At 30.5% G+C, this 25,152-nt stretch overlaps 1 protein-coding gene across 1 annotated transcript; it reads right to left on the bottom strand.

The window, feature by feature from the left end:
• Positions 1–22,472: 22,472 nt before the first annotated feature.
• On the bottom strand, positions 22,473–24,563 carry LOC134681941 (beta-microseminoprotein-like). The gene is made up of 3 exons (XM_063541566.1): positions 24,452–24,563; positions 24,075–24,189; positions 22,473–23,035 (listed from the first exon to the last, which is right to left on the bottom strand). The coding sequence occupies exons 1-3, from the start codon at positions 24,546–24,548 to the stop codon at positions 22,906–22,908; spliced, it is 342 nt and encodes a 113-aa protein (XP_063397636.1). The 5' UTR covers positions 24,549–24,563; the 3' UTR covers positions 22,473–22,905.
• Between the last annotated feature and the right edge of the window lie 589 nt (positions 24,564–25,152).

Raw genomic sequence — 25,152 nt, forward strand, 5'->3', positions numbered from 1 at the left:
ACATCTGAAAAGTTACATTTTTTCGCATATTTGGTAGATTTTTCATATTTTAGCTTGAATCAGATCGTTTTTTTATGACTAAATGAGTTAAAATCTTTCACAAAAACATTTGAATCAAATGAAATAGACACTTAAGTGTTTAAAAAGTGGTCAAAATCTTTCGTCAGATGAAACTGAAATTTGAGGCCAAAATCGGTCCTTACCGGACCTACTCCTTTTGTAAAATATAAAAAAAATCTGTTAACACTCTCTCGTGATTTGTTGACCGTAAATCGATTTAAGTTTTTGTTTTTTGTTATTTCGGGAAATATAGCATTTGAAATTTTTGTTGTTCTTGTGTTATTTGCATAATCGTGTTGGTTGTTCAAACATTGATGCATTCAAGCTATATATGTATGCATATAGAGTGTTCGTTGTTAAAATCTTTGCTAGTGTTTAAAACATTAATAGCTGAAATCTATTTTTAAAATATAGCTGACAAATTGCACTTCCGTAAAATTTAAATCTCCAAATAATAGAGGATATTGATTCCATTCTATAAAATTGTCAAGGTCATTCTACAATGTATAACTGAACGCAAAATATACCATCATACCTATCATTCCTTTTAAAATGTGAATCTATCAAAACAACCGACAATAGTAATGCATTAGTGGAAAAATATTTTCCAAAATTGTTCCCTAATTTTTCTTACATTAGATGTATTTTAGCACTTTTATGTTGTTCTTTTTGGTCTTATTTCATTTCAACTTTTCGGTTCTTATACATCATTTGTCTTTCAAATCTTTTGTTTGGAATGGGTTTCATATTTTTTTTTTATCTGAGTTGCAATTCATCTGTCGTTTGGATACGTAATACAGTAACTGATATCTAATTGAAACAAATCATTCAATTCTTGGAAATATCTTGTCGTGTGAATTGTTTCACGTTTTGTCATATAGAACATTATACTCCACACTTTGGTTCATCATTTAGAACCGAATATTGTTGTTACATCTACATCATTTGGACTTTGACAGGTAGTTATATGAATGGTAATTATACATGTTCAATCATACCGCATCCTTTATTTTTTATATTAAAAATGTTTTGAAATCGATACATAATCGTGTTTGTTGTTTTGCTGACCTGACAAATTGTACTTCCGTAAGATTTAAATCATCAAATAATAGAGGATATTGATTCTCTTCTTTATAATGTCAAGGTCATTCTACAATGTATAACTGAACGCGAAGTATACCATTATATTTTTTATCATTCCCTATAAAATTTAAATCTAACAAAAATAACCCAACAGGAATGCGATACTGGGAAAACATTTTCCAACATTGTTTAATAAAAAAAAAAAAAAAATCACTAAAAAATTAATGAAGAAAATGCGCTAAAAGTTAAACAGAAACTATAAATAAAATGGATGATATGAAGATATGATATGATATGACTCTATTACGTAATACACCGTTGCTATAATATCAGGAACTGTGATTCATTTTACAGTAAGTAAAGAACCAATTAGGCGATTTACTTTAGTTTTTATGGATAATTTAGCTGATCTGTAAAAATAACATCCCCATGCCTTATATATCATGTACTGTGGTACGAAGCTAGATTAAACTGACGTGGAAAGGTAACACCCGGCCACTGAAAGCTTATATTAATGAAGCCCAAGTGGTCGTGTTGTCTAGCGGGACGGCTGCAGTGCAGGCGATTTCGTGTCACGATATCTCAGTAGCATGGGTTCGAATCCCGGCGAGGGAAGAACAAAAAATTTGCGAAAGCAAATTTACAGATCTATATATACAACTCGTCTAAACATCAAGCCAACAATGTTAGATCTGTAAATTTGCTTTTGAAAATTTGATGTTCTTCCCTTCGGGATTCGAACCCATGCTACTGAGATATCGGTTATTGAATATTTCATCAATTTTCATTATTTCATTTCAAGAAAAACATCTGAAAGGCGAAATGTGTATCAAATTTTATCGGCGTAATAAACAAGATTCAATGATTTCATATATTTTTATCTTTGAAATATTTACTTGTTCGTAATACACTATATTTATATATTACCACTGTTCATCTCGTCATGAGCATACTAGAACTTGTAAAGCTTTTTTTTCAATTATGTAAGTAATAACAATTTTGTTTTGTTTTTTATTAAAGCATACCTGTCTCGATATTAGACTAAGCTTTATTTTATGATTCCTTAATGGTAACCGTTCTCACTACACTAAAGTTTTTATTTTTCTCTTTCGGAAATCTGTACATATTGAAGGTTCGTGAATGCCGAAATTCCATATTCATCTCCTCTATATTTACTATTAAAAAGCAATCTGTTGACAAAATTATCAAAGTTTCGCTTTTTTTGAGGTGTCATGTTTTACCTACAATTATAAAAAGCTATCGGTTGGCTTGTTACCATTGCAGGTTTTCTTATGAAAGATACTGCAAAAATATTATATACACGACACGATTTTTGGTGATCTGAATGTTTTTGATTGGAGATAGGTTTTTCTTCTCGAACTTAAACTTTCTAAACGGCTTTTCTTGAAACAACATTAGACCATTATATGATTGACTGTTGAAAACAAATTGCACTACATTCCAGACTTCCATAAGGGTATCAGCTTGCCATTTGTCATCTTTGTTGTTGTGACATGAAACTATTGAAACGCTCGTATTTCAGTTGACTTACTGATTACAAAAAGTACTGTTAAATTTTTTCAGACAAATGTAATGAATATTCAACAATTATATGGCATCGAGAATCAAGAAGTATATGTGTATGGTAGTCATGAAATGTGCTAACAGTTCCGAATCGTTCAATAAATTTGCTACTCGATTGACGAGGTGAATCAAGTTATATAGTCCCTTTCAGTATGGTATTATAATGTATGCGTGTATGACTGAATTGAACTGGTTCTATACAAGAAAATCAGAAAAACCTAGAATAGTTAAAGAAAAAAAATGAAATGTCAAATGAATATAAAACTCATATCCAATATTCAATTTTCAACCAACTTAATACTTCGATATAACTTGGTTTGTCCTATTCTTTCAGTTTCATTTCGTAAAACATAGTAAAGCAGGACTTTGTCAAAAAACGGATTGATTGAATAATTTATATAGCGCATTCTAGTGTATGTTGATACGGGAATTGCTTTAAAAATACACACAGGAAAATAAAAAAAAATATGTAGAAAAAAGTGAACAAAACACTGTCACACAAAAACGCTAAACTATAGTCTGCTCTTAGTTAATCTTTTATATCTATATTTTTTATATGCATAGATCATCCACAAAAGAAAACGAAAAAAAATACCAACCGTGAGAAAGAAAATGTATCATCTATACGAGAAGTGTTGTTATGTTGTAATAGCTTCGCTAAATATTTACAAGAAATCCTAAACGTTACCTAATGCTTACATGTATGATATATATAATAATAAAAGGTGATTGAATGATTTTTATCTTTGTTTGAAAATTCAGTCGTGATAAGGTTGTCAAGAAGTGACTGCTAAGAAAAACAACTAGTGGTACCGCCAGGTTGAACAGAAACTTGCAAAACTCGTTCCAAAAGAATGTCGTCACGAACACATCAATTAGAGCGCCTGCTTTTTCCAACCATTACTTTATTTGAATTGATCACGACTGTGTATCGTTGTCGAAAAAAATAGGATGCCATATATTTACTACCCGTGTTCATGATTTGTAATTTTGCCTCATTATATTTTATCATTAGTGTGATTGTTGCGATGCTTTCATTCATTAGATGATTATAGATATATATCATGAACTATGTTTTAATGTAATGTCTTCGTTTTAATAAAATAATTACAGGAAAAGATTAACTGACAGCTTCCAAAAATATTTATTCGAAACAATATTGTTCTACACAGTTATATTTATATTTTCTCTTGTTTCAACCATTACTTTTAATAAATACAAATCATGCATGTCCGTTCTTCCGTAGAATTAGTTTTGATCCAGTTCAATTCCCAAATATGATGGCTTATCAAAAACATTTCCGCATATGAATAATAACCAGAAATTACCTAAAAGTATGTTCAGGTCGAACACTTCATACCTTATATAATCTGTGTACTTTGATTTAATGTACTACTTTTAGTTTTAATAAATGGAAAACAGATACCGAGTTTATTTATTGAGTTAAATATTTATGACAAATTTTCAAATCTTCCGCTTTCTAAAACATACGACTTTGTCTTCTTGAATGACATCATTACAACAAGATTTCTACACGTTGGCAATGGAAAACGTGAATCATAAATATTAACGCGGTATAGTTAAGACCGTCATAATGTAATTTATGTGCAATATAAGTTCCTTAAGTTGCATAGTTCTACTCACCTTAAAATCGAAATATAATGTTTATCTTTAGTTTCGAGTGGCAGAAATTACATATCTCATGGTAATTCGTATTTTGAAGAAACGCGAATATAGTTGTGAAGGGATTTGGTAGGTTTATACTTATGCTACTATATAGAAACAATACACAGCCAAAATAAAACAAAAATGCTTAAATTAAGGAGAAGGAACATAATAACATTTTATATAATATGTTAGTACCAAAAGGAAATATAAAAATGTCCTTTTCGTTTTAAAGGGAACAGTGTTTCAATAATTGAAACAAGAAAAGTGAATTTAGTGGAATGAGTTACAAGACTTGTCTGATGGACGCAATATTGTTTTGGTCGCATTGGATTAGATTTAGTAAAAACACAAATGCGAATCAACAACTTTTTAAATTCTGTTAAAACGAAATAATCGAATGGATAGAAGAAACCGAAAGTCATTATTTGTTAACTTAATTTAAAATTCGTGTTAATGCGAAATTGAGAATGTACAACTTCTACAATATATTAAAAATGTTTTGTTTTTTTGTCTTTTTTTATATATATATATTGATATTGAATTAAATTAAGTCACTCAAACGATCCAATAGCCATATAAAGAAAGGTTCTGTAAATCATCGAAAAAGTGAGAAACCAATAAAATAAAACTCAAGTTGCATTTTGATTTTTTATACTTTGTTGAGTTACAAATTCAAGAATTTTTTCATTGTTATTAAAATGCTAGTCCTAAGGAAAATTGCTTTTGCAAAAATTAGTACATTTGTTACCCAGGTTGGTAAACCAAATTAAGGCGTTTGTTTTAACGTAATTGAAAAATCGTTGAATGCACTTTGTTTTCATATATGGATATGGCACTCACACCACATCTTCCTATATCTTTAACTGAAGATAAAAAGAACCTGGCATGTCTCGAAATAAAGATAATTACAACATATCTATAGATATTGGTTATTCGTATACATGTATATATTTTCGTATAAGAAATGTTGATTGCAATACTTACGTAGTCGTTATTTTACGCTTCCGGTACTAAATATCTATAGCCTGCTTTCGTAGACGAATCTCGGGTTTGGCGTAGTAACTCGGAGTAGTTTTTTCTCAATCGATTTATGAACCTTGAACAGCGGTAAACTACTGTTGCCTTTACTCATTAAATTACAACCTTTGTACGTTTAATAACTATTTGTTCTTAAAATTGACGTCAGTAACAAAATACTGATACGTACATAAATACGAATTCTGTTCCCAATCTTTTCATTATTTCATTATGAAACATAACGATTAAATGACTATTAGTTCCAAATTTCAAATTATATCTTGAAATAAAAGTCATCGTTCAATCTTATCTAACTGATTCCCTTGGATTTCGTTTTTTCTTCTGTCAGGTATTTCACGAATGTGATGTGATATTTTTTTTTATATCAAAAACATATGTCTATGGCATAGGAAGCAGTCATATAACAAAGTATAATACATTTTAAAAGATCACAACAAGTATCCTTTCTATAGAGAATAATACATGGCAAAATCCGTATCATATGTCGTATCATCCCGAGACATCAATATCAGCCCGAGGGCCTTTAGGCCCGAGGGATGATATTGGTCGAGGGTGATACGGCATGTGATACGGATTTTGCCATGTATTATACGCTTTATCATATATTTCAACAGAAGAGTTTTATATTATATGAACTGTTTTCTGATCCATAGCACTGGGTTACCTTCAGTTCTGCTTTTGTCTTGTTTCAAAGCTTTAAAATAACTGCGCAATTATTTATACGAAGCACCTAGGTTACCTTACAATCTGTTGTTTTGAAAATATTTTGTTTATTATTGTATTATTGAGTGTTTTGTAATTTTTATAGTTGCATTTAGTGTGCCAAAAAAATTGTTGTAAAAACTTGATGTTCGTGACGTTACATACCAAACAATGACGTCATTCAAAAAATTGACCTATTTTTAGAGAAAAAAAAAAGATTTTTTTTTTTTTTAATTTTTTTTATATTTTTTTTTTTTTTTTTTTTAATAGAAAAAAAATTCTTAAGCAAAAAAAAACCTAAAAAACTGACTTAAGTTTAAAAAAAAAAAAAAAAAAAGGTATGCGATACGGGTTTTACCATGCGATACGGGGTATGCGATACGGGTTTAGCCATGCGATACGGGGTATGCGATACAGGGTAGGTGATACAGACTGGAAAAAAGAACCTTTATTAGATATACAAAATAGCTGTATTTTGTACTAAATATATGATAAACTATAATAACTACTAGTATTATTATTGGTTAAATATGATTGTCTCTGTGATAATCTTTTTATATATGATATACTATTAGTTTGAATTCAATGTCGATTTTGTCCTGATAAACCATATGAAGAATAATTGTTGCCTGAAGCATTGTTTCCTTTTATTCAAGGAAAAACTATAAAAAACTTAAAATAAGAAGGGAAGATTAAGGTGAATACAAACAACATACAATTTTCAAATTACATGGTTTGTTGAATACATGAATTTGATTTACCAGTGATCGATTTATTTTGATTATGTTCTCATGTGTTGCAGATGTAACCCTTAATGCATCTAAGATATAGAAGAAAACAAATAAACAAACCAAGTCTTTTATTGAATTGGTAAATATCTGGATGACGCAAAATTTAAATGATGTCAATTCAGTTCGTTGACACTAGTTATAAAACCAATTGTTTCCTGTAACATGTTTTTCATAATAAGGTAACTATTATTCACTTCCGAATGAAATTTAATACCAAGTTTGAAAGATACATCTGTATTGACCAAACGGAACGGTTTCAGGATTCCACTGTATTGACCAAACGGAACGGTTTCAGGATTCCATTTTGAAATTATAACGATACAAACAGTTAAATACACCACATACATTTACGATCTGCTTGATTGAAATGTTCCACTTAAGACTAGAAATACCTTCCATATTTCGATTGATTCAATAGTCTTTTAGAAGTCAATTAATAATGAAGTACCTAGTTAACTGCTGCGTAGTCTATTTAGTAAGTGTTTATACTTTTTTAGTTTGTAACTAGACGTTATGATGAAATAAAAATAAAAACTATAAAACATTCAGGTAGCAGTGATGGTTATTTGAAAATATCAAGATGTTGATATATATGTAACAAAAAATATGTTGACATCTTAGTTTTTCCGGCTTTATACTCTGAGTAAATGTGTAAATAGGACATAAAAGACTAGGAAATCAAAACGAAACACATTACCAAAAGAAAAAATATAGAGGTTAACAACACCAGGAAAATGTATCAATGTATTTTTGATATGTACTGTGACACAAAGATTTTAATTAACATGTACTATAGGTTACTAAAAGGAGATTTAAAAAACAAAGAAAATAAAATAAAATCCCTGCAACAAAAATAATAAATAGAAAGAAAATAAAACATCGGTTATTTTAAATATATATATATGCATGAAAAATAAGAAAATAGATATTATTAATATACATGTTTTTCTGGAAATGAAACATGCTAACCATTTTGATTGGTGTACTATTATTGTTTTGATAATGGTTATTTGAAATCTTTATCACTTATTAAATTTGTCTATTACACAGCTACGACTTTGTTCAACACTGAATTCTGTTAATTAGAAATGATAAACAATTTTTTATTACCCTTATTGTTTTTGCAGATATGTTTGTTTGCTAAATATAAATGAATACATTAGCAGTAACATCCTGATTTTTTTTTGCAATATTTATATACCTTTGTTTGTATAGCAACACGTTTAATAAAAATACGATATGATACAGGAAATGAGTTTAATATATACACATAAAAGTAAACACAGGTCGCATGAAACATTATACAGAATTTAAAATTTGGTCAAATGTAATTCAGTTTGTTAACTTACATCTATCGTATATGTATAGTTATACAGAAAACAAGGAAGTCTATACCGAATCTCTATATGTTTCAGATTTTAATTATTGCAAACAATCAATCTGAAGAGGTTTGAGGGAAAATAAATATTTCCTGCTTCACATAATCAGTCACATGATCATCAATTCTTACTTCCGAAATGAATTTTAATTCAGATTTTGAGTCAGCCTACTTCTGATTGACCTATGCATAAAAGTGTTTAATTTAACATTTTAGCAACTATTGCAGAATACTTTAAAATACGACCTGATTATACAAACTGTCCAAATCTTTAATTGTTTTAAAAATATATATAAAAAAAAACCGAATGAATTAGGAAACATAGGTAAACATTGTAGTGAAAAAAAAAATGAATCAAAATAAAGAGATCCAAAATTTCTTGACAACGTAAAGAATGGACTTTATTATATCCCACGTGCATTACTTGTAGGCATAATATATATATAATATATATATCAAGCTCAGTATAGATGTCTGAATTATACTTTTATACACAAAACACACGTTTTGTCTTCAAAAGACTCACCTGGACGCTTGAGTCCAAATAGTAAAAAAAGGCCAAATAATGTTCGATTTGAAGAGCATTTATGATCCAAAATCTTACAAGCTTTTGAAAAATATTTCTTAAATTAGAGACTCCTTGTGTAGAAAATCCTTAGCACTTCGAACACTTTTGACCATACTCAATGATTATTCATGTCAACCAAAAAATGCTGATTATCTTAATAGGCGATAAACTCGGAGAGGAAACCCCCTACCAGTAGTGGCATCGACCAAGTGGTTGAAAAATAACTCATCAAATGTACATGATTCATGAATTAAAAAACGTTGCACGCCAGAAGCGCGTTTCATTTGCTAAAGACCCACCAGTGACAGTCCACTCTACTATTGTTCTATTAAAGTGAGAACTTTTATCATAATAATACATAAGTCAGATGCAACAATTGTTTACCAAGGTTCGTAAATACACAATATACAACCATGTAAATAAGCTTGTAATAATATAGCAGCATTGTTACAACAAAAGCTGATTAAAGTTGTCAGTATCAACGTTTAACTGTTGTATATTTGCAAATTCTCAAAATTATCTATGCAAATAACCATGAAGCGTAGTATTCAAATCCCAACTTTATGTTTGAATCATCAGAGGTTATTTCTGACTTTAAACATACAAATATACGGAGAAGAATTTCCTCATAAAATACATTGTTATATATTCACAAGACAAGGCAGCATAAAGTAAAAAAAATCTAATGCACCAATTGGTAAAATTGCAGAAAAAACGAAAACATTCATTAGTCAAGAAATGAATATCAAGATTATTACTCATTGTATGTGTGATACATGTAATAAACTTTTGTTGGTCCCAATTAAATATGCAAGACTTTAGATATCATTTTCATTTGTTAAAATCTTATCTAGTAAGTTATACAATAGAATTGTAGTAATGCATTTTGTATAAAATACTAAATCAGGTTTATTTATTAAAGGAAATAAGATCAAATGACCTATCTCTCAAATATTATAATGATCTATTTAAAGGACAAAATATTACCTTTAATTTTTTGTATGTCAACAGGTAACTAGTGTTTACTTCCGAAATACTTATACATGAATTTTACCGCTCGTAAGCTTAACTAACCTATCGCAAATATTAAGCTATTATCATGATTTCCATAGAAACCATAAGAACCCAAAAGTTGAAACGTTCCAATTTTTAATATGATATCTTAAAGAACTTGGTATTCTCTTCATTTTTAAGGAAGTTCATGAAAATGAAGCATCTACTTAATATATACTCCTCATTTATTGTAAGTAAAATGATTAAAATTCTGATTCCTCAGTATATTTTTTTTATAGAAAAGAACATCAAAATAGAGTAAATGGTATAGTCTAGAAAATATAGTTTTTGATTTAAAACTATGTATTGATGTATTATATTTATAACTTCCATCGTGTGGAAAAAAGAAGGAATAAATAACCAAACACTTCGGAATTAATGTATATGTAACTGGTAAATCCATGTGTTAAAATTACAGATTTGGTGTTGTAAAAAATTGCTGTTACAAAAACTGTGCATCTGGTGTAGATAAGCTGGTACAGTTAATGTTAAATTATCCTTTTATGCTATCAATCTCTAATTTAATTGTTACATCGATTAATCTGGACTTCCCTATTTCCCTGTTATTGTGTATATAAAGTCCGTTTGTATTTCCTATTTCAACTCTAGAAAATTTCTGTTTACGATGGCTTCAATGAACTGAATTAAAAGGTTAAATTTCACAAAACGTTTTTTCCATCTTGATGTTCATTCCAAAAGAATAATGTCCTGAAAAAATAAGTGATCATTTGTCAAATATAATTTTATATAATACTAAAACGAATGAATGTTATATATATTAAGTATGTACAGAATCATTATACACAATACATAGGTTTGGAATGACATGATCAGACATGTACTAGACGAAAACGTGACTTAAAACATTGAAATTCAATCTCAAACTTAATGATGAAATGAGTTGCAATAATTAAAAAAAACGAAAAAGAGAAAAATAGAACAACAATATATCTAGGCAAACAAACAAGCAAACAGTCAAACAAAATAAACCAAACAATATTACATCCCCCCCCCCAAAAAAAAAAGAAGACAGAAGTAGAAACAAAATTAAGATTTTGAAACAAATTATGATAGAAGTTGTAAGGTACTGTAAGTAGCATCTATGTATAGTGCATAAATAAGTTTTCTATGCTAATTCACTCGCTTTGATAATTAAGTTAGAATTTGTTACCTTAAAGTGTAACTTAACGATATATATTATTTCTTTCAGGTAAACTATTTACTGGTATGCGGTCTAATACAAATTACCATAGCAGATATTAAAACAGAAAACTGTCAAGAACCATCAAATTTAAACGAACTTGTTTCGGCGTTATATGAAAACAACAATAATTTTCACAATTCGTATTATCTAATGGATCCACTAAGAAATGCAACACTGAGACAGCAAAGAAAGTACAAAAGACTTATAGAACGAAATGAACAGTCTTTCAATATGAATTTACAAGGCACAATCGAATGCCCAACAAACTTACAACCATCTACGGAGAGAATGATATCAACGTGTCCCGTTTATTGGGAGCTCAACTATGATGTTTCTAGGGTACCAAAAACCTTCATTCAAGCACGCTGCTCGTGCACAAATTGTATACTTAGAAAAACAGAAAATAATCTTAAAGATCGTATGAGAGAATACCTTTGTCGTCCTGTACATTTTTATGAACGAGTTTTGAGAAGAATTGGTTGTGAAAATAACGTTTTTGTTTACAAAACCGTGATTGAACCAATAAAAGTTGGATGCACGTGTGCTGTACCTATACAATCATGAAAAAAATACGAGAATGTAATATGAGATTAATGAGAGACAAGATTATTCCATCAATATCTATCATATTGGATACAGAAGTGGACAAATCAACTTGACAAAGGGATTGCTGTCATTACATTAATTATGTCTTGAGATGGTTGTGATTTTGACACTTAATTGTGACTTGATTGTTATTTGATAAATGTCTTGCTTAATTCATGTTGTCTTGATGAAAGAAAATGTTCGGTGGTACGGGTCAATTTTTGTAATAAACATTAAACAGAATGTTTGTTGTTGTTTACTTTTCAAAAATGTTCTCTTATGAAAGCACTTGAACTCTGTACAACATACCAATGGTTTTTAAACGAATTTCGATTTTATGATTTGGCACAACGTTTTGAAATTTTTTATTCTCAATGCTTTGCAACTTTGTACTTTTTTGGCTTTAAAAGTATTTTGATCAGAGCGTCACTGATGAGTCTTATGAAGACGAAACGCGCGTCTGGCGTATTAAATTATGGATCTGATACCTTAGATAACTATTTACACCAATGAGTCGTTGACACTGCTGTTGGACTTTTCGTTCCCGAGGGTATCACCAGCCAAGTAGTCAGCACTTCGGTGTTGACACGAATATCAATTATATGGTCATTTCTATAATTTCCCGTTTACCAAAGTATGAATTTTTCAAAATACTAAAGATTACTTTAGTCGTATTTGGCACATTTTTTTTGAATTTTTGATCCGCAATGCTCTTCAAATTTGTACTGTTTTGGTTTTAGAACTAGTGTAATCTGAGCATTACCTTTTGAGTCTTAAGAAGACTAAACGCGGGTCTGGCGTATTTAATCATGGCCCTTTTACCTTTGAAATCTATTATTATTGTAAAACACAATGAGAAATTCTGCTGCACTCGATGCAGACATGTAATCCAATCTATATTTTGCTCACTATGGTCTCTATTTTACGCACTCATACATATATACCAACTATAATTGTGACCACGAAAGAACCATTATTTGGTAAGCTCACATACAACCCCTCTCCCATAGGACACTAATTAAGTGGAACTAATAAATTATGAGATTTCAATTTTAGAATTTTGATATTGTATTACAGTCAACAAGCATTACAAGATACACATTTTTCCAGTCCTTGAATACATTTAATTGTTTCTGATTTCTAATGAGGTTTTGTTGAGTAGACACTTTCATTCAAAGCTTAAGAGATTGTAATAAAAACGAACCAGTCTGGAGACAATAGCTCATATGGGACATTTTTGCTACTTTCCCTTTCAAGAAGTTACCATCAGTTTAAGTTGTTTCTTGTTATCGAACCTAACCGGATTTTTTAATTAAGTTGTATGTTTCTTCTTTGAATAGAATTTGAATAAGATCCAATAAAAAAGAAAGGCACAATACCGGCGACAACAATGCAATGGCGTACAATAACTGATCATGAATATCAGCACAGTATAATTTGATAGAATATATTAGATAATAGACATGTCGTTTGTTTATGTAATTTATACGTGTTTCTCGCTTCTCTTTTTTTATATAGATTAGACCATTGGTTTTCCCATTTGAATGGTTTTAAACTTTACAGTTATTTTGGGGGCCCTTTATAACTTGTTGTTCGGTGTGAGCCAAGGCTCCGTGCTGAAGGCCGTACATTGACCTATAATGGTTTACTTTTTTTTAAATTATTATTTGGATGGAGAGTTGTCTCATTGGCACCCACACCACATCTTCCTTTATCTATGGCTGCAATGAACAAACTTTATACAACTTACTCATTAGTTAAAAAGAAAGGGGTTTATTCAAAGCGCATATGAAATACTATCCAATACAGCAAATACTTTTACCTAAATACGTTTCAAATGATATACTGAAAGGTTCCAGTTTTAAACGTATTTTGAATTGTCGTTCAATATATATTGTTTTAAAGCAACTCCAATTAAACTGTAGCTGCATCATAGGTTCGCAAAGAAAGCTACATCCAATTTCATAATCGGATATAAATTGTACCATCTTTAACTTCACTGAGTGTTTAGTTATTATGTGTTCGTACACAATAAAACTAATAATTTTATCGTATGTTTAAACAGATGGGCAAAGGGGAGGTAAGTACTCACAAAAACTGGTTAAACCTCAATACAATTTATGTTTGTACCAAGTACAGACTAGTTGTACATGTACAAAGTGTTGTTCGTTATTTGTATGTTGTTATATGCTCATCTGTTGAATCAAAGGAGTTGGAAGTTGACAGTTAATACGCAGTACTTTACTTCCCTTCTTTGCGTTTTGACCATCACATCTTTCGTTTTCGTAAAGCATTTTCCCGGAAAAGATTTTTTATTTCATTGTATCATTAAAAATTTGGAGGATTTCCGTTGTTAAGGAAGTCACTAATGGTATTGTATTACTTAGTAAAACCAAACTGCAGCAGAAATTGGTAACTTAGTAATTTGAATAATATAATTTAACGTTATCATTTACCTAAGCTGTATTTTGCAAAAGCGTTATAGTTGTTTTATCAATGGTGATCAACTTAATTTGAATTTTAACTTTTTTTATTCAATCGTCCCTGATGAGTTTTTTTGTAGACGAAACGCGTGTCTTGTGTTCAAAGTTATACGCCTTGTATCTTCACTGTCGTTAGCCAAGGGTTACGATCCAGTCCCGTCCTCTCCACCCTTGGCAGATTAAGCCAACATTTATGATTACAATGCTGTTAAGTCAAAGGGATGTTAAAAGTCACTTCCATTCCAACTACAAAATTCTTGTCCAATGGCAGAAAACTCTCTTCAGTTTTGGGGTGTTAAAACGGTTGTGTCTAGTGTTTAGATTTAGAAGCAGGAACAGCAATTATACGTTGACATTCCAACATTTCCACTTATCCCAGGAATTTCAATTAGTGGATGAAAAACTTTTAAATTGTCATGAAATATTGTCCAATGTTTTGGGGGTAAGACTTGATACTTAATCAGCACGAGGCAACTGTTTATTCACATTTTCCTCATTTTCACGTGATCATCTTAAGTGTGCTGTGTGATTGAATGCAGCCAATTACTACAATCATTATCTCGTGGATCTAAAATTATATCTTAATCTTCCAATGTTGTAGAGAAGGAGATTGAATCGTAACCCCTTGTGTTATTGCATATGCCAATAAAAAAATCAGGCCAAAACGTCAAAAACCTGTTATAAAGCACTAAGAATAACTTTTTTTCATAAACACTCCCTTTAGTAATTCAAACTATGTCATGTTATTTAAAAAACACTTAAAGTACGTATTTATCAAATGTTATCAACAGGGGCAGATGGAAGCATAAAAAATAAAAGACCAACGATTTAGTAATACAAGCCCGCCACATTTTAAATCTTTGGTTGTTGTTGTGTCCATTGATATTTTGGTAATTGAGACTGCACGATAGAAAAAGCATTGATATCCATGTGAAATATGTTTTTCATTTACCCTCTGTTGGAAACATATAAATACGGAAGCAAGTTTTTGACATCCCAAAGCTATAAAATGAAATCAATATCCCTAATTTAAGTCCCAGTCACAAAAAACAAAACTTTGTAATAACTTATTCTACAGATTTTGTTATCAGTACTTTAATATCAAGTTTTGGGTGGGGATCGTGTTGATTAGTCTTTAGTTTCTATGTTTACTTAAGTTTTGTGTACTTAGTCTTTTGTGTTGTTTTAGCCATGTCAGTATATTTTTGATTTATGTGTTTGAATGTCCCTTTGGTATCTTTCACCGCACTTTTTCATGATAACGATTTTATTCCGTGCTCATGCTACTAGTCCTAAATTGGCTGATGTAAAATTAATGAATATTTCGTTATCTCAAAAGTGAAATTAAAAATATAGATTTACATGTTTAAATGTGAAAATAAACTTTATGAAATGTATCATTATAAAAAATGTTTGGAGCAATTTGGTATCTTAGTTTTTATTAAATTTTTTATTAGGTTTTCGTTCAATGGATATAAGGAAAACTGCAATTCACACATTTCAATATTATTCAGAACCAGTTTTTACGATCTAAGAATCGATAGTCATTTTTCAATTATTCAGGAATATTGAGCGCATATGTTTTTCTTTTTTCCTGTGAATGCATGCAAACTTGTAATAAAATGGTAACGGGAACTCAATGCTCCGAGGGGCCAGTATTGCTGTCCTAACAATTATGTATATTGTTGTCTTTATATGAGTACCAGTAATATAAAACAATATTATCCAGGGACGGGATGAAACTTAAACTGACACTGTATTGATTAATTAAAACCAGACTTACTGTTGGTGCCATAACGCTGAAGTTATCAGAGGTAATTCTTAAAAGACCATTTTGAAAAATGTTTTATTTTTTTCAATACGATTTTCTTCTTGTCAATACAGAAACAGTTATACGTGTTCGTGTGCTTATAAACATAATTAGAGCTCTTATGGCGAAGTTTTACCACACGTTCGCAATGTTTTAGGTCAGGATTTAATAATCAATTATTATTTTGTATCCCTATACGCAATTCAATAAAGAAACACGGCCATGTTAGATCGTCGGGTTCATTGAACTAAACTTAAAAATTTGGAACCCAAACATAACAAAAATAAAGTTTGTTAGAAATTGCGCTGTGTTTACAGGAGAGAAGATTTAAAAAAATGTTTGAGGTAGACATAAGACAGACAACAGGCGCAATGGGAAAAACTAACACATATTCTTATTTGTCAAGATGAGATTTATAAATTAAATTTCGTGTAAACGTCAATCAGATGACATAAATTATCAAGTATAATAAATAGAAATAGTAAAAGTACCCCCAAAACAACTAAGCAATTCATGTAGAAACATGTATAACAACGTTTATCAAAAAATCATACCGGTATTTCAAAGACCCATCTTTAAAATTGAATGAAGATTGATTAATTGATTGATTTGGTTTTAATGCCACTTTTTAAACACTATTTTGCAATTTCGTAGCGATTATTTTTTTATCGGTGGAGGAGGCCACAGTGCTTAATAGAGAGAAACACCGACATCTGTATGAAAACTGACAATTCTAGTCAATAAAGATTGGAGTCGAGCGCATGAATGTCACGGGCATTAGAACGAAGAGAAAGGTCTGGTATTCGTCAATGAGATAGCAACCCAACAGTTCAAAAACACAAACAATAATGTAAACTGAACTTTAAAATTAGGTACAAACGAATCTCAGGAACGGTTTGACCAAAATATTCCCGTCGGATCTGTCAGACGATTATGTCGCTTGATTTCTCATACTTTAATTACATACGGATGAGGGTAATTATGATGGTACAAATCGGGAAATATATATCACTGCTTTTTTTTCTTCTATCGCCTACATGTGTAGAAACTAACTGACAACTGGTTTTACACTCGTCTTACTTTAAATAAGCCACTATTTCAAAATGCTTTCTTCGTCAGTGCATTGCATAAGTTAAAAAAACCCACGCACATCAAATCTACAATGGCTGCAAAGGAGAAACTCAGACACAGGAAGAAAATGAATTATGCAAGTTAACAAAGGGGTAGCAACCAACAAATTATATTTATGTTCCTTTGTTTCTTCAGATTGATAAGATATTAGTATGCCACGGGTTTTAATGCATGGAACACAACAAAACTTAAGTTGCATTCCTTAAAACAGATATACGAAAAAAAAAATGTTTTGTATCACAGAACACGAAGTTTTCCTTTTACGTACAAGTTTAATTTATAGTATATTCTCCAGAAACAAATTGAGTAAAATAATTAAAGAAAATATGAAAAGAATATTGAATATGACGAGTTTCAAGGTTCATTTGAAATTTTAGCTTCGGTTCTTTTCAGGCAATTTCACAATTTGCAAAACAACGAATAGATATGAGAAGTTTGGATATGATTGTCAATGAGACAACTAACAATTATTAAAACGAAAAACCATCATACTATTAGGTCAAAATACTTCCTTCAACATACGGCCTTTGTTTCGCACCGAGCTACAACCTATAACAATTAAGGACTCAAAACATTACTCGTGTAAATAATTCAAATAGGAAAAACAAACGGTCTAAATTAAATCTATATGAAAAAAGAAAAACGAGAAACACTTTAATATGAGCCACATAATCGAACAACCAAAAAATGAACAACAGACTAAGTACTAAGGACACTCTGGTGAACACAAATGTCGTCGCTATTTAAGACCGTATGACATAACTAGCGGATTCCAGACCGTATGACATAACTAGCGGAATCAAAATAAAAAGAAGGCTTTAATGTGTAATGAAATAAAACATTGACAGAGGGTTGAACAAAAATTCGCATTTTATACAAAATGCACTTCGGTCATAGTTTTTACACCTCAATAAAATTACAAAAAAGAAGCAGTCAGATCATGATTACAATTAATGGGACATATATCAAAAGACAAGTGTTACGGAAAAGTTGTGACGTAACAATGCGTTGTCAACACACCCATTTTTATTAAATATTGCATTTTATAACTGATTATACGCTATGGATTTTACTAGTCGTTACAGCCATACCGTGACTTACACAGGCTAAAACCCACGTTATGTGGACTCTTTAAGATAGTCGACGCATTGACATTTATTCAACATCTTCTTATCTTACGTGACTGTATAAGACGCATGATGTATGTTGATCAATTGCATTTTCATTTAAAAAAACTTCAGTAAATATAAATTCATTACTCATTTTAAAACGAAAATTTGTAGATTTTATTTTATTGACACTTGATAAAACTTATTAATTATATTTCATCAAGTAAATCATATAAGGTTTCAAGCAACATCATTCTTTAAAGACTTGAAGTAAGATTAAAAATTAAGAATTAACCTTTCGAAGAATGTCATCTCGTATCTTATTCTTCATTTATCTTTAACCTTTCCTTGAAAAATGACATGAACAAAATATAATAGTAAAAACTTACGTTTGTTAGTTTTTGTAGCATCTTAGTTTTCCCCATATATTATCAATCATAATGTGATGATAATTCAAAAGATGGTAAATTCCTATAGACCATATACCTGGACACACAAACAAGGATATCCTGGTAATCAGGTCATGGACGCATGATTTGCGTTTCAAGACCGGTGTTTCAAGCCGGTTAAAACACAAAATTAAACTACTAAACCCAACTACACTACCCACCAATACACAGTTTAAGTTTTGAAAAAGGATCAGATAAATGCATGGTAGGTACGCATCTAGCTGTAGTCTAAAGATAAATTCTGAATGTGCTTGAGAAGAAATAAACTATCCTCAATATTCAGAATAAACAAAGAACTTAACAAGTTATTGACTTATCACGCCACCTCTTTTGTAAAACTCATCAAGGAAGAGGGGTTATATGACATAAATTTATTAATTGAACCTCTATCACTGTTAAAGTGATAAAGATTTAATTAACAAATGATAATAGATGTATACCCTCTCTTCCTTATTGAATTTGTAATTTTGTGTTATATATTCACTAATGGCAAGCTACTATAATTATAGGTACATTGTATTCGGCTTTGAGTGGTCAAGCCAATATGACCTTTTAAAGTCACCGGGTAAACTTTTGACACATTACAAAAAAATAGGGGAAAAGTTCCAATTTCCGTTCAAACAGTATATAAGTATACATTTGTGTTCATCTTTCACAAACATCTTACGAACTGTTTACAAAGACAGATACATCGCTAATAATGAAGATAAACATCGTATGTAATGTTATGGTCAGTACAACAAATAACCCTATTAATGAATGTTTTGACCATTATGAATACTCAGTATTGTGTAATACCAAAACTAACAGGATAAATGGTATGTCCGAGTTCCTATCTTAATGTAATAAGTTGCATGGAATGCCAGTTCCTTTCTTCTGTGTCTTTGTTATAGTATTTTTATTTGGGTCGTTGTCTGATTATTAGACAGCAAACAACATTGGGACTTGCATTACTAAAGATTTATAAGCTTCAACGGGAAAAATATTTTCCATGATGGAATTTCTGTTCTAAATGCTTTGAGATATGCACTTTTTCTGGATGTGTCTATCGATAATGGGCACTGTCCATGCTTATTTTGTGTGTGATAGCTGTTTCTGAAGAAGGCTAAAAAAGAGTTTATTCACATAAAGAATGCTTAGTACTGTAATTATATTATACAAAAAGTTATAAAAATATTAATCCGCGCTGTAATTCCAAATGCAAAAGATTTAACTACAATTTCTCCTTATATTTTGGATATGCACTGCTTGAAACAGCATAACCTTGAAATTCGTTTCATCTTTTGTTTTTAATCTGTACGGGTCGTTGCACTTTCAAATTATATACTTATTTTATTAAAGATGGTAATAAATCACATTTCACATCTCGAATGAAGCAAACCCGATATCAATGAATTGAGATGTTGGGTATATTTTTATCTATTATGATTTTTAAGACAACAAACTAACGACATAGAAAACAAAAAGACATAAAATGTCAACTTACATTCCTAAACAATACACAGACTTCTTTACAATATGTCTAGAGTTAGACAATTTTTAAAGTTTGTGAATACATTTGAACTTCTATCAATACTTAATTCCTTAAGTCAAAGAAATAAATTCTGGAATGACGATACGTTTAAAAAATGTACTAATTTAATATAATTTATGTACTTATATTTCAGATAGTTTTACTGTCGATACTTCAAACTGCTTTCTTGGCCGTACCTTGTAGAGAACCTTCACCATTTAACTTGCCTCAACAACAATTTACTACAAATAATATTACAACGACGACCAAATTCATTTTACCACGTGGTTCAGACATCCTCCCTGGATATGGTACATTGTATAAAGTTCCCGAACATTTAATCAACATCAAATACGAAACAGAATTTAAACTTGGAGAATGCAATGATTACCGAAGACGCGTGTTCCGCGAAAATTTAGCCAATGAACCGATGTCTGTGGGCAGTACTTGTCCATGGTACTATAGAAAGAACATTGACGAAAATAGGCTGCCCAAACATATATATGATGTAGAATGTGTTTGTGATAATTGTATTGGTCACAGATTTGGAAGCACTTGTCAGAAAATTTACACTTATATAAATGTTTTAAGAAGAACTACTTGTTTGAATGGTGTATATGAATATTCTACAATAGTGGAACCAATATCAGTCGGTTGTAGCTGTATAAGGGACCCAAAACCAATTGGTCGCCAAACAATGCATTTATAAACTGTTATAAAAGATCACTGATCCTGCCGCACATATTCTCTAGTCTAATTGTTGTTCATAAGTAGGGTTAACATTTGTTATGTTTGCTTTGTGTTTATTATTGATCTGTATTATTTAAGTCTTATACATGTACATGATATTATTAAAATATTGAAAGAACTATTAATTTTGTAATATTTTAAACTTTACATTCTAGTTTCAAAAGAAAGAGAAATATAACTTCTGAATCGATGTAAAATTATTCAGTGATTATATTGTGTAAACATCATCTGTTTTTGATGACAAGTTATACTCCTTGAATCAAAGGAAATATGGGATACATGTTAATGAGATATTAAACTAAGGACACAAAATCAAAAGTCATCTTAACTTCAACATATCATAGTCTGTTTAGTGTTGTCAAATTGCATGCTGAATAGAATACATTATATAAATAATTTATAAAGCTAATTTAATATACCAAGCTCTGAACAACACAGACATATATTATATAGAGCATGATAGAACTAGATGTGTCAAAGTTACACGAATGGCCCCGTATCAAAAAGTTGAAAAACTTGCAATTTGATAACACATGTGGACACAGACATGATGGTAGTCTCACATATAAAAAATCAGCTCAAGATTTGGAGGCGCATAGAAAATGTCCGAATAACTGTGATTTTTAACAAAAATAAAGTTGTAAACCCTTAATTTTAGCAAACATTAGCGGAGCAGAACGAAACTTAAATTTGATTTGTAACTCATCATGGTAAGCTCACATACCGAAAATCACCCCAATATCTGAAAGCATTAAGAAAATAGAATGTGTCCCAAGTACACGGATGCCCCACTCGCACTATCATTTTCTATGTTCAGTAGACCTCGAAATTGGATTTAAAATCTAATTTGGCACTAAATTAGGAAGATAATATCATAGGGAACATGTGTACTAAGTTTCAAGTGGACTTCAAATTCATCAAAAACTACATTGACCAAAAACTTAAACTTGATCTTGAACTAATCTTTGATAAAGTAACAATTAATAATGTTTTGTTTTTTCAAATACGCTATTCGAAAGCCTTCTTTAATAGTCTTTTAATACAAATAAGTGATTTTCAAAATATGTTTTACTGCATTTTACTTGTAATTAGTCTTTTTTCATTCTCTACTATACAAATAAAAAACACTCTGATTCAAAGAAAACATTTTCTGAACCTGACAACACCTAGTTGCTAAATGTTTTGAAACGACAACGTATATGTTATGGTTAGATAACATGTCTTTTAAGAAACAATCAATTTTATCTACCTTTTCCGTATTAAAAATTTATAGTCAAAACATACATCTGAAGCAATTGAGATGTACGGTGAATGTTATCATATATACTAGCTAATCCTTTTCAGTTTGCAATCAACTTACTGAGGGATTTTTAATTTTCATTAGTAACATAACGATTTGACATCTCCATCTTAAAAAAACAACAACATATTTTTACATGTAAATAATGCATAACAGTAAATCATTTGAACCAAATTTCAGCTTTACAAAATTTTATATCTATATTTGTGCTTATGTGCCTCTTTTCGGTGTTTATATTAGCGGAGGTCTAACATTTATAGCAGATCAACTGATATATATTTCATAGCGACTTCTATCTGAATGTCTTCTTCAGGTTTTATTGATTATATATACAGCATAACACCTTGGTTTTATTTTGAATATAAATGAAGTGGTTCCCTAAATCTGATTGCATTTAAACAGTTTCTAACGGGGTTAATTGATCATTTTGATAAACCACACGTTGAACATAACATAATTTTTATAACATTGACAATTTTCAGCAAAGTTACCAACATTTATTGTTGTTTTTTTCACAATCTGTCCATCATTATATATTTGTTTACTATAACTCATAATTCCAGCGGAGAAAGTATACTGTGTCTATCCAATTTTTTTCTTAATTGTTTGAAATCGTTCCACATGATCCAATAGAAATATCCAATGTTTAGCCAAAAATTTCTGCTTCACATTTAAGAGTATGATCTCTAGCAGAAACAAATTCAAAAGCACATTTATCTCCTCTTGAAATAGCACATCCTTTTGGTGGAACAAATACGCCTGCATGTATACCAATCCTAAATATGATAAATTGTTTATGTTAATTTTGATTTTGTAGTAGTCACTATAGCTATAATAAAAAGGGTGAAAGGTCATGTGATATCGAAAAAGACGACCAAATAATACTCGAACCAGCTGTACCTACACGTAAGGCAGAGAAAATATGAATTTATACTCCATACATATTTGGTTTGGCATACAAGCAATAGTTTATAAACTAGTTTTGTCTTTGATTTTCTTGGTTGTGCTTTGTGTATTGTTCCTTTTGCCATGGCGTTGTAGGGCTCTTTACGACTCATGCGTTTGGATGTCCTTTGGTTAATTTTACCTCCCTATTTCAAAACACCATTAACTTATTTTGATAGGTAACGTTTGTTTACTCAGTTAGTTATTTGAAGGAATCATGCAGTTCAATTATTCATTGTTATATATAGTGAGCAATTACAGTCAATATCTTATGAAATATTCATGATCTATTAGATACAAGAAATTCAAAACATAAATTTGGTTTCCATGTTTAAAGGTGATTTTTGTTTATCTTATGTACATCATAGTCGTATGAGTATACTTACAATTTGGAGGCAAACTTCAGAAATTAACAATCGTAATAAGCTTTGTCAAAAAGGTGGACAGAGATAGGGACAAACACATACTTTATTTTTTGAAAAACACATTGTCTACCCGGGACCTTACAATCTTCTAATTATAAATAATAGTCTGTACACAAAAACAATCTTAGTTATCTATGCAAAATTGGTTTCAAGAAGAAGCATATTTCTCTTTTAAAAATGCATAAAAGTTTTACTTATAACCTGCAGTTCTCCCTGCCCAAATGTAATCTTTTGAACTCTGTTTCCTTTTTGAGGGTAACATCAGACATGACATACACTTTTCATACTAAAAACATCGCACTTCGATTAAAATATCATTACTGTTGCATTATCATTTTAATTGCCATATGACGCCTGCTAGAAAAAAACGTGTGTCATGAGAGTTGACATTATTTAGCCAAGAAATAGTATAAGTAGCTGTCATAAAAATGAAGTGGCGACATACCCACATATGGACATACTTCCATCTTTAAGACACCTTAGTTCCAAACAGTCGTCATAGTTGGTTAACGTCTGACCTAGAGGTAATGTGACATTTTTGTATGCACACTCTGTTGTGTCTGAAAGAATAACAAAGTATAAGCTAATGCATTTTTCGTTGGTAAACTGTATCTCACTGAATTTTCTTCTTCAATAAAAATGATATAATTATCATTCTTAATATAATGTTCTCCTTTTATATTGGCTTGATGTAATGTTTCTATTGTCTTTGTTTTACATATACTTAGCTCTCTTAATGATAGGTGCTAACGCTATAGCTTTATAAAAATTGACTTTGAATCAACTGTAATAGCAATCTGAAGTATATAAAAACCCTCTCACCCATCGTCGGCATTGTCATCATACAAAATGAATTTGAAAATGAAATCAAGCTACCCAGAAACAAGAAAATCCAAACTATTTGCACTGCCATTTTCATTATCAATATTGTACAACGGCTAGATGTAAAGAAAGATAAGATTACACAGTTGAAATTCTAGTACTCACATGTATTAGATTATTTCAAAATGGCAGGTATGAATTACAAAAATGAAAAATACATGACCAACGTCATTTGTGTTTACTTTCATTGAACAACAGAAACTGCATGTGCCATGTCAAATGATCAATCCAGATATGAGATATTATTGAACATCCTACAAGCATGTTTTGATAGGTCAGATATAGGAAAGAAAATATATTGTTCACTTCAATATAAAAACACCGAACCCCCGGAGAGACTTATAGATATCACTCTAATGATGTACTGCTCATGCTTTGTGAACAACAGTGTCATAAAATGCTAGATAAATTTAGGAAAGGAAATGGGGAATGTGGCACAGCGACAATAACCCGACCATAGAGCAGACAACATCCGAAGGCCACCAATGGGTCTTCAATTTAGCGAGAAACTCCCGCACCAGGATGCGTCTTTTAGCTGACCCTTAAAGACAAATATGTATACTAGTTCAGTGATAATGGACGTCATACTAAACCCCGAAATATACTGACACACGAAACTAAAATCTAAAATTATTTAAAAC

The sequence above is a fragment of the Mytilus trossulus genome, chromosome 8, assembly GCF_036588685.1.
Source record: "Mytilus trossulus isolate FHL-02 chromosome 8, PNRI_Mtr1.1.1.hap1, whole genome shotgun sequence".
Lineage (NCBI taxonomy): Eukaryota > Metazoa > Mollusca > Bivalvia > Mytilida > Mytilidae > Mytilus > Mytilus trossulus.